Here is a 13571-nt window from a genome sequence, read left to right on the forward strand (position 1 = left end):
TTTTCAGGACAATTTTTCCTTTTGGTGAACGTCGAAATCTGTTGATCAAATCCTATGAATCAAACATACAATTTCACCAGGGCTTTCGACACTTATCGTGTCTTCCTCAGTAGTTCTTGGTTGGTTTTTTTCTTTAGGATTTTTGTCACTAATTTATTTACTTTCTTATGTATCAGTTTTTGGAATTTGCTTAGGAACGTATATTCTTCTTTCGCCTGTAATAACTTACAGGCTAACATTAGAAACGGTTTTAGGAGAAATTGGTGCCGCTCCGGGAGACATCTATGATGTCAATTCAAATACCAACGAGAGGTTTAACCTTTGGGGAGAAGCTAGGGCTAACATAACCAAATTAATCAACTGAAGCTAACCTTGAGGGAATAGCAGAAACCTCAAGAGTTCGAGCATCACGCGAAACCTTATCCTCTTCTCGACCACCCTGCATGTGATATAACTTAAAGTACGGCGTCTGTAATCTCCTCCCTTCCTAAATTAATTTTCATTTCGATATACTGGGTACAGGTCAGTTAATGAATTTTAATAGCAGTTAATTTCTTTTGCGAAAACATCTCGTCTGAATTTTTTTTCTCAAAATAACCAACGTCTTTAAGCAATTTCCATTTCGAATTTATATGCAAAGTAGAATAATTAAAAGAAAAATGTGGACATTTATCAAGTGCGTTGGGCTTTCTTGCACGGAACTGTTGAATAATTCACAAGCGTTCCGGCATGTTCCTCTTAAAAAGCCCATTTTTAGTCTCTATATCAAATGGTTTATGCCAACCATCTCATAGATAACTCATCTGACCAGACTCCGCATTCCTCCCTCACCATCTTGTCCAGCCCCAATGGACACCAGGACAGGAGTCTGTCTCTCTTATGGGAGCAACTTTTTCGCACGACGCGCCAAAGCACACAATTTTTGCAGTCTATGGATTTACAATATCAAATATAATATTGAGTGTGTGCCAAGTCAAAGTACCGGCTGCATAAAATTTATCTCCACTTCTCATGTATATCGATTTAGTTGTTCTTCTTAAGGCTCTCCGCATGTTGTGTTACTTGGTGACACCAATTTGATCCACCTTCTTCTCACTCAACTCCACCGGTGGAGAGAATACAAAAGTACCATATACACCAGGGCGTGGCGCTCGATCACTCCACATTTTCCAATTTAACATATATCTCCCAACACACTGGGCAAGAGAGCGAAAGTGAATTCTATGACATGATCGCGAAATATTATGATCACACACATATTTTACCAATAATCACCGTGCGATTGACCTCTTCTCACCTAGTGTACCACGCATCGCAAAAATCATTGAAATGTCCTCACCAACTGTGGGTGATCCTACTTCATCATCTCTAATACTTTCCTATAGCTATAGAGTTTGATGGAGCCCAAAACATAATCCCTTCCCGCTTAATTGATCAATATCACAGAGATTCTAATGTCTATTAAACTATTCTCGCCACACGTTGCATTTAATGGGCAATTAAAGTTGTTCACCGGATACCACGAGACGCCTCGAAGTGTTAGAAATACTCAATGAAATCAGACAGTATGCCAATGGGTGCAAAAGATCATTTGTGAATTAAAATGCAAAAAAGTGGGACGAATTTACTACACATCTAACTATTTAGTAGCAATATTAATTTTTCACGCATTCTTTCTGCATCAACTCCAAATTCCAAAGATGAGAATGACGAAGATTTGTTAGAAAAAAAATACAATCAATGATCTCTTTATCATGTTGCATAGATCTATAACAAAAATTGAGATTGATCTCTGACAGTTAAAATATTTTACCAATTATTCAAAAAAAAAATGAGGCTATCAACTCTCCAATACCAATAAATGTGACAGTAATTGGTGCATTGATTAATTAATATCAGTTTGAGTTGAATTCTTGAAATTTATCTCCCACAAGATCACACGAACATTTAGCGACAAAGTGCACCAAATCAATTTCCAGCCAAATTATCCGAGAACTTGCTGGTAAATTGACAAAATATCTACAGTGCGCTGTGGCGAAGAGAAGCAAACTTCGCTAGATACTCGATCTATTGACTTTAATGAAATGCTCTAAATAAATTGTTATCAAAAAGAGTTCGACTTGGCCGTCTGTTCGTTTATTTTAGCATTCGGGTAAATGAACAAACGGTAAGAGATATCGAACAATGTAATCAGTGACCCCTCCGATTTTATTTTAATATGTAGAGGTCCAGGGTTTGATACTCACATCAAATGCTCGAAAAGTTAATATAGGGGGTCCTGATGGGATTATGCATATTTTCGGGACGGAGAAAAAGCACGCAGCATGACTTATGCATATAGAAGTCTTGCATACTTTCAGGAGACTTTTTTTAAAATAAGTTACGGAAACGCCGTAAAATATGTAAAGTATTGTTGGCGCCAATTTCTCAGACATGTATGGCATCATGTTTAGGCTTGTTATAAACCCGTCAAATAATTTATATTTGGAAATCTGCATAGTCTCCATTGTCTCAACAATAATATTGTTGATTTATCAAGAAACTGTAGAAGTTACAAAGAAAATAGTATGCTCTGCTTAACAAGTATTACCGATTAAACATTTTAGATAAATAAAAAACATGCGAGCAAAAATACTAATTTCTTAAAAATCGCCAATCGAATGATACAAAAACACGAAATTTGGGTCGACACTGTGTTTAAAGTTAACACTTCACTATTCTCTTTATAACACGACTTCGCAGAATTCTTTATTTTATATAAACACTGTGATATCACCAAGAATAACTATTGAATTTTGCAAATTTCAGTGAAAAATATTTAGATATTTATCTTTTCTGACACAGCTGTCTGGAAAGTCTGGAATGTAGAAAAATCTACAGAAAATCGGCAAAATATCTACAGAAATTCGTCAGAGTATGCACCAGGATTCGTCAGAAAATCTGCAAAAATTTCTGACGAATTTTGTCCCAAGCCCAAATAAAATTCGTAGGAATATCTACAGATTTCTCGTCAGATTTTCGGCAGAGGTGTAGATATTTTCTTCAGAAAACTTAAAGATATCTGACGAAATTATTTGACGGGAAGGTCTTGGAATTTCTGACAAGCTTAAGCCAATGTCAATCGGTTATTAACCGGTAATGAACCGATTCATAGCCGATAACTAGATTTTATACGAAATTCAATTATATTACTCCTAAGGCATTTTGGGCATTTGAGTGATTTATAAATCGGTTCAAGTCGATTGTGAACCAGTAATGAACTACAGTGCCCGCTTCGTTGTCCGGATGGATTTTTTGAATTTGTTCAACGTCTTGAAAATATAATACAATGTTTTTTTTTTCTAGAATTAGAATAAAAGTTTAAAAGAAGCTTAAAAAGACATAATTAGAGAATTCTATGCTATTTTACTTCATTTATTAAACATCATAGGATAATTCATTTTCATTGCTGAAGACACATGCATGCATGACCTCAAAATTATTTTAAATGTAACCATCGAGAACTCGTCTGGATTACCCCGATCCGGATTAGAGAGCGGGCACTGTAGTTATGAACGAATAAGTAAATTTGTCCGAAAATGGGAGCAATATTACGCGTATTTAGGGCTTTAAATGGAACTAAATCGTTGCTTTAGTTTCACTGATTTTTCAATGATTTTTGGATATGTTTTAGAGGTAGTCCAGGTGAACATTTCAAAGGTCAACCACTTTCGATTTCGAGGGTTAATTTTTCAACCGATTTGGTTAAATTTGGATTTCTTGGAAAGGTATTGAAATTCTGAATCCGGATGTATCGGACTTTATCGGTAATGAACCGGTTAAGTACCGATTTTGAATAATTTTTTCTGAATTTTTTTTTACTTGACCTTAAATTTGTTCTCGAGCTAGAGGTCAAACGGTAAGAGATATCGACTTCTGTGGTGACATGATAACTTCTTTTCGATAGTATCGACTGTCGATTCTGAAAAATTCAAGCGATAGCTGCACTTTCGGTAACTGATAGGGGAAAGTGGCCTGCCTTTGAATGCGGCAGCCTTAGATTATTTCAATTTTTTTCTTATTTTCCAAAGCAAAAACCCTGTTTTCTAAATTATAGTCAATACAATTAACTATTGTCTATTAACTTCGATTAACAAAATGCAATTTTTGCTTTCGGAAATAAGAGAAAAAAATAAATGTTTAAAGACTACCGCATTCAAAGGCAGTCCACTTTCCCCTATAGATGATTATCAACAGTCTCATTCTTTTAAGAATGTCGTAATGAATAGTCCAACAATCTGTCAAAAGTCGACATTCACATAAACCAACTGATATAGATTTATCGATACTATCGATGTGATAGTGTCGAAAACTTATCATTCCACCCGTGGTCTTCGATGACCCCCAATAAAAAAAAGAATATCTCTAGACGTTTTTCCCCTTTTTCCCCTATTCCTCTCCCCTCCCCTAAAAACATGTTTTTTCGGTTTTTCTCAAAATTGGCCCAAGCTTTTTCAATGATTTTTGGATATGTTTTAGAGCTAGTCCGGGCGAACATTTAGCCCAAACATACCTATGACCAAAAATTTCGCTATTTTGAATTAATGAAGGTCAAAGGTCAACCACTTTCGATGGTTAATTTTTCAACCGATTTGGTTAAATTTGGATTTTGTGGAAAGGTATTGAAATTCTGAACCCGGCTGCATCGGTCTTCATCGGTAATGAGTCGGTTAGGTACCGATTTTTTTGATTTTCAAATGCTTTTGTGATTTATGAATCAATTTGATCTCTTATAAATACCAAAATACATGCAAAAAAACTAATTCACGGTGAGCTCTATCTCGTGTGTTCGAGCATTCTGCAAAGCTGGGACGCTTTGCCATCTCTTTTTTACTCTTATAAATTATTTTATGGAATATTTTGAGTGATTTATGAAACGGTTTAAATCAGTTAAGAACCGGTAAACGGTAAATTATGCGTAAGTATTTTTGAGGTATAGCATCTAGGTCACGATTTCGAGCATTCCTCAAGCCTGAAACGCTTTCTTTCGATCAATATATCTTAGCTCATAGAGTTCCTGCAAAAAATATCCTAGATTTGGACAGCCCTATAGTTTGTAATTGTCCAAAAGAATCGGATTTCTATCGATTCTAAATCATTAAAAAAAAAGGTTTCCCAGAATATCCGTATTTTTCTTTGAGTAACCAGAGATACAAAGGATACAAAAGTTAAGGGTTGATATAAGTAAGTCTATGTAGCAAAATTAATAAATTACAAATATTGCTCTCAATATAACTAAGTGCGAGCAATAAAAGCTACTTCTGATGAAAAATTCACATGCATTTTTGCTATGATTGCACTAAGACACCAAATTGGCAAAAAAAAGGGGGAGAGAGATCACATAGATTTTGCACACGAGATGCATGGATGGTAAGAAGTGGAGGACAGAGAGTCTAGAATTCTGGTGTGCCTGTGGTGGAAATTGTCAGGCAAAAGTGAGCGATAGGCACAAAGTGTCTTTTCGATATAAATATGGGGAAAATCTCGGCAAATCACCCAAACCATTGAGTGACTTCAAAGTGATCAGACATGGCTTCGAAGGTAAGGGGATTATCCATTATTGCACTGCACTTGTTATCATGGAATTTATTTATTTATTTATTTATTTTGTTGACACAATTTTTCAGTTGATTGTCCTTGCTGCCCTCTTGGCAACTGCCACTGCCGTTGCTGTGGCTCCTCTTGGATATCCAGCATACGGACCAGCCTATGGACATGCCTTTGCTCCAGCTGTCGCCAAAGTCGGCCTAGCCGCTCCTATTGCCAAAATCGCTGCTCCCGTGGCCGTAGCCAAAACTGTCGTTGCTGATGACTACGATCCCAATCCTCAATACAGCTACAGCTACGACATTCAGGTATGGCTTATGCTGTGAGGATTTTGTGGAGCTCTATTGACAATTCTTTGGGGTGTTTTCTGTTTTTTATTTTGCAGGATGCTCTCACGGGTGACTCGAAGAATCAACAAGAATCAAGAAATGGGGACGTCGTTCAGGGATCCTATTCCCTTGTGGAGCCCGATGGTACCCGCCGTATTGTGGAGTACACAGCTGATCCCGTGAATGGATTCAATGCCGTCGTTCATCGTGAACCACTGGCCACCAAAGTTGTTGCTGCTGCTCCAGCCGTGGCCAAGATTGCCGCTCCCATCGGTTATGCTCATCCAGCTGTCGCCAGGGTCGGCTATCCCGGTCTCTATCACTAATTCACATTCCTCCACGCACCCAATTCAGCAGGACTGAGAAAAGCTCCCATCAACGCAAAAGTCACACGCTGATGTGAGTTTTTCTCTCGCAATCCTCTCCTCATCCGACGTTGGCTTTTGCACAATTTCTTGCACTGTTTTCGTCCCCAAAACTATGTGTATATATATATATATATATTGCTATATATTGCTATTAAGAACCGATTTCACAAACTCCATCAAAGTGAACAATTAATGAGCGTTTTTTTTTAACAATGTTGAATTAGATTGTGAATAATTTCCTATATTTACGTCTTCCCTGCATTGATCTACATTATTATCTCTTCATTTAAACACATTTCACTCTTTTATCTTCTTCTCTTCTCCTTTTTTTCCACTCATTCTCTCTCCTTATTTGTTTTTTTTTCATGAAGAAATCAATTTATAAAATATTGTCATTCAATTTGTAAAAAAAAAAATGAAGAACAAAGAATGCATCAAATATGTTTATAATGATGAGAAAATAATTAAAATTTATTCATATTTATTATTATTTAAGACTGCAAATGTCCGCAAGAGAATTATACAAAAAAAAAACAGCAAAATAAAATGCAATTGTAACAAAGACACATTAAATGTGTAAATTAATTGCTTCCAACCATCTTCAATTGAGAGAGCATAGAGAAAAGATGATTGGCAGTGGAGTGTGAAGGTGAAAAGAAAATTGTCACTGAATGCATCGTCTTCAATGCATTATACAGACCTTTTATACCTCTTTTCTTCTTTGTCAATTGGACGGAAAAACTCAGCGGAATGCAATCGCGAAAGGGAAATCACAAAACTTATAAATTAACTTTGAAGAAATAATATATTAACTCACCTTTGGCACCAAGGACCACGAGATCCATAGAGACTTCTTCTGAATTGCCTATAGAGACGATCACATCTCATTTCTTCAGCTTTCTGTCCCGTCGTCAGGGCATTTTGCCGATGAATCTCCTCAGTCTGTCGATATCTCCAAGGCAAAATAATTTTTTCCTACAAACAACAACCAAGCCAATAATACCATCAAAGAATCTAAGTTAAAATTCAATTAATGAAAAATGACTATATATAGAAAAAAATTCGTAATATGTCACCCACCTGAAATTTACTACGACTTTCCATTTCAATCTCTTTGCATAATTTACCAGTTGTCTTGCAAGATTCATAGCATTCCGCCCAAAAGGTGTTCAACGGTTCACACAGAGTCACTTCAATTTCCTTTTGATACGCATCATGGAGTGGTTCTATCTGCAAATTGCCAATACAGCACCAAGAAGAAAAATGGAAAAGAAAACAAAACCAATTCAGCAAGTCAACTCCATTTGAAAGGGTAGCGAAAGGTGAGGCAGTTTCAATCAAAAAAAGGGTGGTACAGCATCCCAGCGGTCATACCTTTGTGGAATGCTCGAGCTAGTGACTTAGATAATGCACACAAAAACCATTTCGCATTATTTTGTCTACACTGAAAAAATTACTACGATTATCGTAGAAAGATTTCATAAACCGGACGGTAAATTTTACGATTATCAATTGAAATTATTAAACAGTAAAAACAAGTTGAAATTTCCTAATTTAACTCTGAACAGTAAAAAATGATAATCATTGTAATATTCAATCAGGATAATCATTGTAAATTTAATCTTCTGGCTGAAAAACGAACCTTGAAGGATAACTGTTGAAAATATCACAAAGATTATTGTGTTATACCCTAGACACACGACTTAAGCCGAGAGATGGCTTAACGTATTTATTATCAAAATAATGATCATGCTAAACTTCCATCAGTTACTGACTAATACGTCACTAGACTTAAGCTAAGACACGGCTTAGTTAGTGGGAAACAGACACTGACAAAAACAAAAGGATCAAATTGATCTAATTTTGATCCTATTGCGAAGGATGGATCAAATTTACATGTTCTATTATAATAAATGTGCATTCAAAGTTTGAAATTAGATCAAATTTAGTCAAATAATTATCTTGATCATAATTTCGTTAATCCGTCTCTCGGTTTAAGTCATAAGAGTGTCTAGGTCATTACTTCTACTACACACGATAATAATACTAATTTGTTTTACATCGGAAAATTACTACAATTAGGGTGGAGTAACCACTTATCGCCACTTTTAGGAAAAAGTGAAATTAATTGTATTATAACTTTTGATCCCTTATTATCAGATAACTCAAATTTGACACAAAGCTACTTAGACATATTGGCTGCTGATTCTTCAAAACAATTGTCCTACAATTTAACGTGGGAGTACATAAAAAACTGATTTTTATTAACAATGCAAAAATAACCACTTTGTCGCCACTTTTTACCATTTTTCGCCAGTTCTGTAACCACTTCTCGCCACCCACTTGGAAAAGTTCAAATTCAAACTCGATTATTTTCAGCAATATTATGCAAAGAATACATTCAGCATTTCTTTTTCCTCATTATCACCTTATTATTACTCACATTAAATGATTTTTCTTCACTTTTATTTGAGAAATCAAATTATTAGACTATTGCAGAAAGTAAACTAAGTAGATTTGACAACTGAGAATCTATGAAGTGAAGTTAGCGTCGCCTGTTGAAAAGCTATGGCGACAGGTGGTGAATCAATTTTATAATATTACCACTTTCCGCCATGGCTCATTTTTACATAAAAATAATATAAAATGAAATATTAACTAATTAAATACAAATTTTATGTATTCGTCGAATGTAATTAAATGTACAATAGACAAATTATTGATTCAAAATCGGAAATTTTGTTCGATAAAAGTTTCATGACACTTACTATATTTGGTAAGAAATATTGGATTCGATGCACTTGCTTAAAATATTCCTCCAAAAAATTCTCAAACATTTAAATTCAAAACAAAAAATGAGTGTTTTTCGACTCTATACTTAGCAGCAATAAAAATTCAAGTAACTTTGCGGCTCGTTTATTTCATAAATCGTGAAAAATAGCGATTTCAATATAAGTGGCGATAAGTGGGGCACTGGCGAGAAGTGGTGATTCCACCCTATCCTTTAATTTTTGGGAATTCAAGTAAGGAATTTTTAACTTATTTCCACTGTATAGGTTAATAAAATAATGGGAAAATCATTTTTGGATAGTAAATTAGCAGTTTGGTCAGTAAAAAAAATGTGCTTTGGTCAGTACTAAAGTAAAAATGAGTGACAAAGAAAAGGCGTTCCAAGCTTTGCAGAGTGCTCGAACTCGGGATTTCGGTGCTATTACGGTCTTTAAACTACAGGTTTAGTCCAGTTCCCAAAGGTCTTAGAATCCCAAATGTCGAACAATTTTATGGCTCTTTCAGAACCTCACAGGTCATTTGTCCTTAATAATATATAAATAATTCTAAATTAAATTTTCCAAAGTACCTCGAAGAAATTATAATAGTTAAGTCATATGGCTAAGCCTTAAGTCTAAAGCCCGCAAACACCTCAAAAGTATTTTCGCATCATCTTCCATTTACCGTTTCACAACCGATTTAAAAATCACTTAGAGGATCGCCTAAAAGCCTCTACACGGTAGGAGCGATTTCTTTAAAAAATGTCTTTTTAAAGAAAATTTCCCCTATCCTTGTAGGCAGAAGCGTCAGATTTTTTTTAAAAGGCAATTTTTGACGAAAATTGCTTCTAGTGTGTAGACACCATAAAACAGCTTAGGATTAAAATAATTGTGTTACGGACAAAAATCGCTTAGCGGTTCATAACCGATCGAAATCGGTTCAGGCTTGTCAGGAATTCCAAGACCTTTCCAACGAACCCAATAATGAAAGCATTCGGTTGAGAACTGCGCTCTCTAGAGCCTTTTAAACCTGCGACCCTGAAAATCGTTATTAAGAATGATTCAACGGTATTTTCGTATGTGAATGAAAAGTCTGCCTAGGAAAATTCGAAAGCATATCCAAAAATGAAAAAAAAATCGCAAATGAAAAACACGATTTTGGAGGAATAGAGAACCGGTGCAAAAACAATGAAAGGTTAAATTTCGAACAACTATTATTTTTTGGTTCATTGCAAATTCATTTGAAATCAATTCGGAGGCCTTTATGCAGGGGAAAGTGCTCTCCCTTCGAACGTTCATTCCCTCGAATAATGTGAATTTCTTTTGTTTTTCGTAAGAGATTTACAAAAAATTATCACGGAATTATCAACAATTGATGATAAATCAACTAATATAATAGAAATGTGTAAGTCTCTTAGGAAAACTAAAAGGAAATTCACATTATTCGAAGGCATGAAGGTTCGAAGGGAGAGTATTTTCCCCTATAAGGATAAACTTGTTTTAATCCACTGAGAAATACGTTCTTTGTAGTTTCTATATACGTTTGACATTGAAAGATCGTTGGAAGCGTTAGAAGGGATGATTTAAGGTCGTCCTCACGTGTAATATATCCGAAAATTAAAAAAAAAGAGAATATCGTACAATGCATTTAAATATCAGATAACTCAAAAACGTGTTTTTGAAGAGGATGGAGGGAGTTAAGAAAACGAAAGTCGGTTTATGAGGGTTTTTTGAAGACCACAAGTTAATATCTTTATCTAAGGCCTTCATTTCTGATAACGGCCATATGGAAAAAGGATTATTACATTGCTATATTTACATTTAAAACTGCAAAAATTAGAATGGATTTATTTAAATGAATTTGCGAAATATCAACTTTATGATCGTAGCTATACATTCTATCTGGTTGATTAAAATTATAGATAATTCACATTACACATAAAATTCTCTTCTAAAGGGAAATGCGGGAGATATCGTTCATTTTAATGCCCTTTAATATTAAAAATTTAGGAAAATAGCTTTCCTAACAAATTTAAAGAAATTTGTTAAGAGACGCGAATATTTGTAATGATTTCATTATCTATTTGGAGGCAAAAAATTCAAAACAGAGCGCTGTACATGAAAATTCCACAAATTATCAATACATTAGGGAAATATTTTCACAAAATATAATCAGCCCCACCCTCTCCTATATTTGTATCTTTGACATATATTTCAAAATTTATTCAACACCGAGAAGAAATAGTCGAGATAGTCATGTAATTGGTTCTCAATTGCGAGATAATTGCATTTGAGACTTGAAGAACAGTCTTGTGGGCTGCTGAACCACCATCCACAGAGCTCCACACTCTCTTTGCGTGCACAAGTCCAAAGAGGAGAGTGTGCAAAAAAAGAGGTAGACACATTACCCAGAGAAAAAAAAAGCACCTGAGATAGAATCAACATATGAGACAAGTTTCCAATCAACTCTGTCCTAAATTTTAAAACTTGCGTTTTCGATATCAAGTGTGATATAGAGTTCGAGACGGGAAAATCCTCAGGGTCTTTTGCGAAAAGTGATCAATTGGAAAATTGCCTTAAGGCACTTTCCGTAGAGGTAAGTTTTTCGTGAGAAATTTTAGCCAATTTTTCTGCTTTACTTGGTTCTGGGTTCTTAAGCGGGTAATTTTAGCTTCATTAGGTCACCTTGAATCGCTTTTGGTTATTATTTTAACTGGAAATCCCATAATTACTTTAATTGGAAGTTGTGGTTTTAAGATGCTGATGAGGGTTAAGATCACTTTTACTAGGTTAATTTCAATGATTTATAAAGAGAGTCTTCGAATAAGTTCCCAAAAAACGACCAAGAATAATATCTGAAGAATAATTTAGATCGGATGTTCGCTAATGGTGAATTTCACGATATAATAGTGATAACAATAATATTGCAAGAGCGATCTGGTTTAAAGGAACCAGGCCTTATATAGCAAGAATTATGGCAACATAAGGGCTATTTAAAACCCGGACAGTTGCATCTTAATTCGAGAACACTACCACTTAATTTTTTCCGGACCGTAACACATCTAGCGAGCGAGGCAATTTCATTATTTTTTGATCAAAAATAGGGGAGACTGGGGCAAAAAGTCACAAAACGGATATTTTATTTTTTTATGAGCTACCCGAGCGCCTCAGAAATTTCTAATTGCTATGGGGTCTCTACAACGACGTTTCTTCTCGCCGTGAGACATCAGAAATTTCTTCGGTTTTTGTTACTTTTTGCCCCATATCTTTTATTATTTTTTACCCCAAGTGGTCCTTTTTAATACATGGATTTCTGGAGAAAAGAATCTTTTTTTTTTAGAAAATGCTAAAACAGATAGCGGCTTCGTATTCAAAAATCCAAATCATTTAGGAAATATTCACCATTGCATCGATTTTGGAAAATATATAAAAAAAATTGGTATCTGCCTTAATGAAAATATTTCAAAAACTGCTAAAAATTTCAATACTTTTTTTTTCTAAATTCCTTGTTCGAATTCTAAGAAACGTACGACAATGATGAAGGTCTATAGAGGCTAAACCGCTATCTTTTTTTTATTTTTGAAGATATTGAATTTTGAAATTTTCAATTTGTGACTTTTTGCCCCAGTCTCCCCTACCTGTAGGGGAATTCTACAGTATGACAATTTTAGAATTCCTTTATGTGATAAATTCGGCAAAACTTTTAGAAATCGTGACCCATATCAATAATGGAGAAGTTCAAAGATCTGCTTGATACTCAGTGACCTTTAATGTTGTCCTGTTACTGAATTTAACCATAAAATTTGTCATATGACATTGTCATATTGGTAAAGAATTCTTCTACTGGTGTCCAAAAAATTTGAAACAGTTCAGGGTTAAATAGATAATAAAATAGAGGAAGGTTTCGTATTACTCAAACCTCAAGGAAACGCCATTAAATACCCGTCATAACGATCACTGAATTTAAATTTTTTACATTAATCCATTACAAAAACTATGAATTTAAGCAGTGTAACAATCATACAAAAGAATTTGGCACTCAAAATTCAAATTAGAAAAAATTATGAAGAAAAATATTATCAAAATCGATGCGATGTCTAACTTTCCATGCAAAATTTGTAAATGGAAAGTTGAACATGCAAAATTTCATGCACAAATTTTGCTTAACTTTCTGAGAATCGAGAAAAGAACAATACAATAAAATATCTAAAATCATCCAGTTAGGGTTTAACATAATACGCGATAGTTACGAATGGGATAAAGCTTTAGTTAAAACTTTAACCTCTAAAGTCTAAGGGCTGGAAGTAACAATATGAAGTGTTCGAAGCCAGAGTGTGTGCGAAGCTTTAAAGACTTCCTCTGAATTTGTTAAAAATCCTCGAATTCAAAATAACATAGACTAGAATTTCCAATATTAGAGAGAAAAAGGAAAAGCAATCGATCGTTTTAAGCATCGATCTTCCTCAGTTATTTATTGTGGGAAACCTGAACACTATTGATGTGAGCTTGAACTTGAGGGT

The 13571-nt window shown here is 34.7% G+C and overlaps 3 protein-coding genes across 4 annotated transcripts in view; 1 reads left to right on the plus strand and 2 right to left on the minus strand.

The window, feature by feature from the left end:
* Positions 1-13571, minus strand: part of LOC129799208 (vacuolar protein sorting-associated protein 33A) — a 132732-nt gene that overhangs the window by 35237 nt on the left and 83924 nt on the right. The gene's annotated exons all lie outside the window — the stretch shown is intronic.
* LOC129799202 (neurobeachin-like protein 1) overlaps positions 1-13571 on the minus strand; it is a 68044-nt gene that overhangs the window by 28491 nt on the left and 25982 nt on the right. Inside the window, exons 6-7 of the mRNA XM_055842890.1 lie at positions 7364-7513; positions 7101-7258 (exon numbers count right to left, since the gene is read on the minus strand). Of these exons, the coding sequence (XP_055698865.1) occupies positions 7101-7258; positions 7364-7513 (308 nt within the window). The remainder of the gene's footprint in view (positions 1-7100; positions 7259-7363; positions 7514-13571) is intronic.
* Positions 5299-6849, plus strand: LOC129799222 (larval cuticle protein A3A-like). 2 transcript variants are annotated; one of them, XM_055842918.1, is made up of 3 exons: positions 5523-5580; positions 5667-5894; positions 5972-6849. In XM_055842918.1, exons 1-3 carry the CDS (start codon positions 5569-5571, stop codon positions 6239-6241), a joined length of 510 nt encoding a protein of 169 aa, XP_055698893.1. In that variant the 5' UTR covers positions 5523-5568; the 3' UTR covers positions 6242-6849. The 2 variants fall into 2 exon arrangements, with proteins under 2 accessions (XP_055698892.1, XP_055698893.1); XM_055842917.1 differs by having other exon boundaries at positions 5299-5894.

This window comes from Phlebotomus papatasi, chromosome 1, assembly GCF_024763615.1.
Source record: "Phlebotomus papatasi isolate M1 chromosome 1, Ppap_2.1, whole genome shotgun sequence".
Classification (NCBI taxonomy): domain Eukaryota; kingdom Metazoa; phylum Arthropoda; class Insecta; order Diptera; family Psychodidae; genus Phlebotomus; species Phlebotomus papatasi.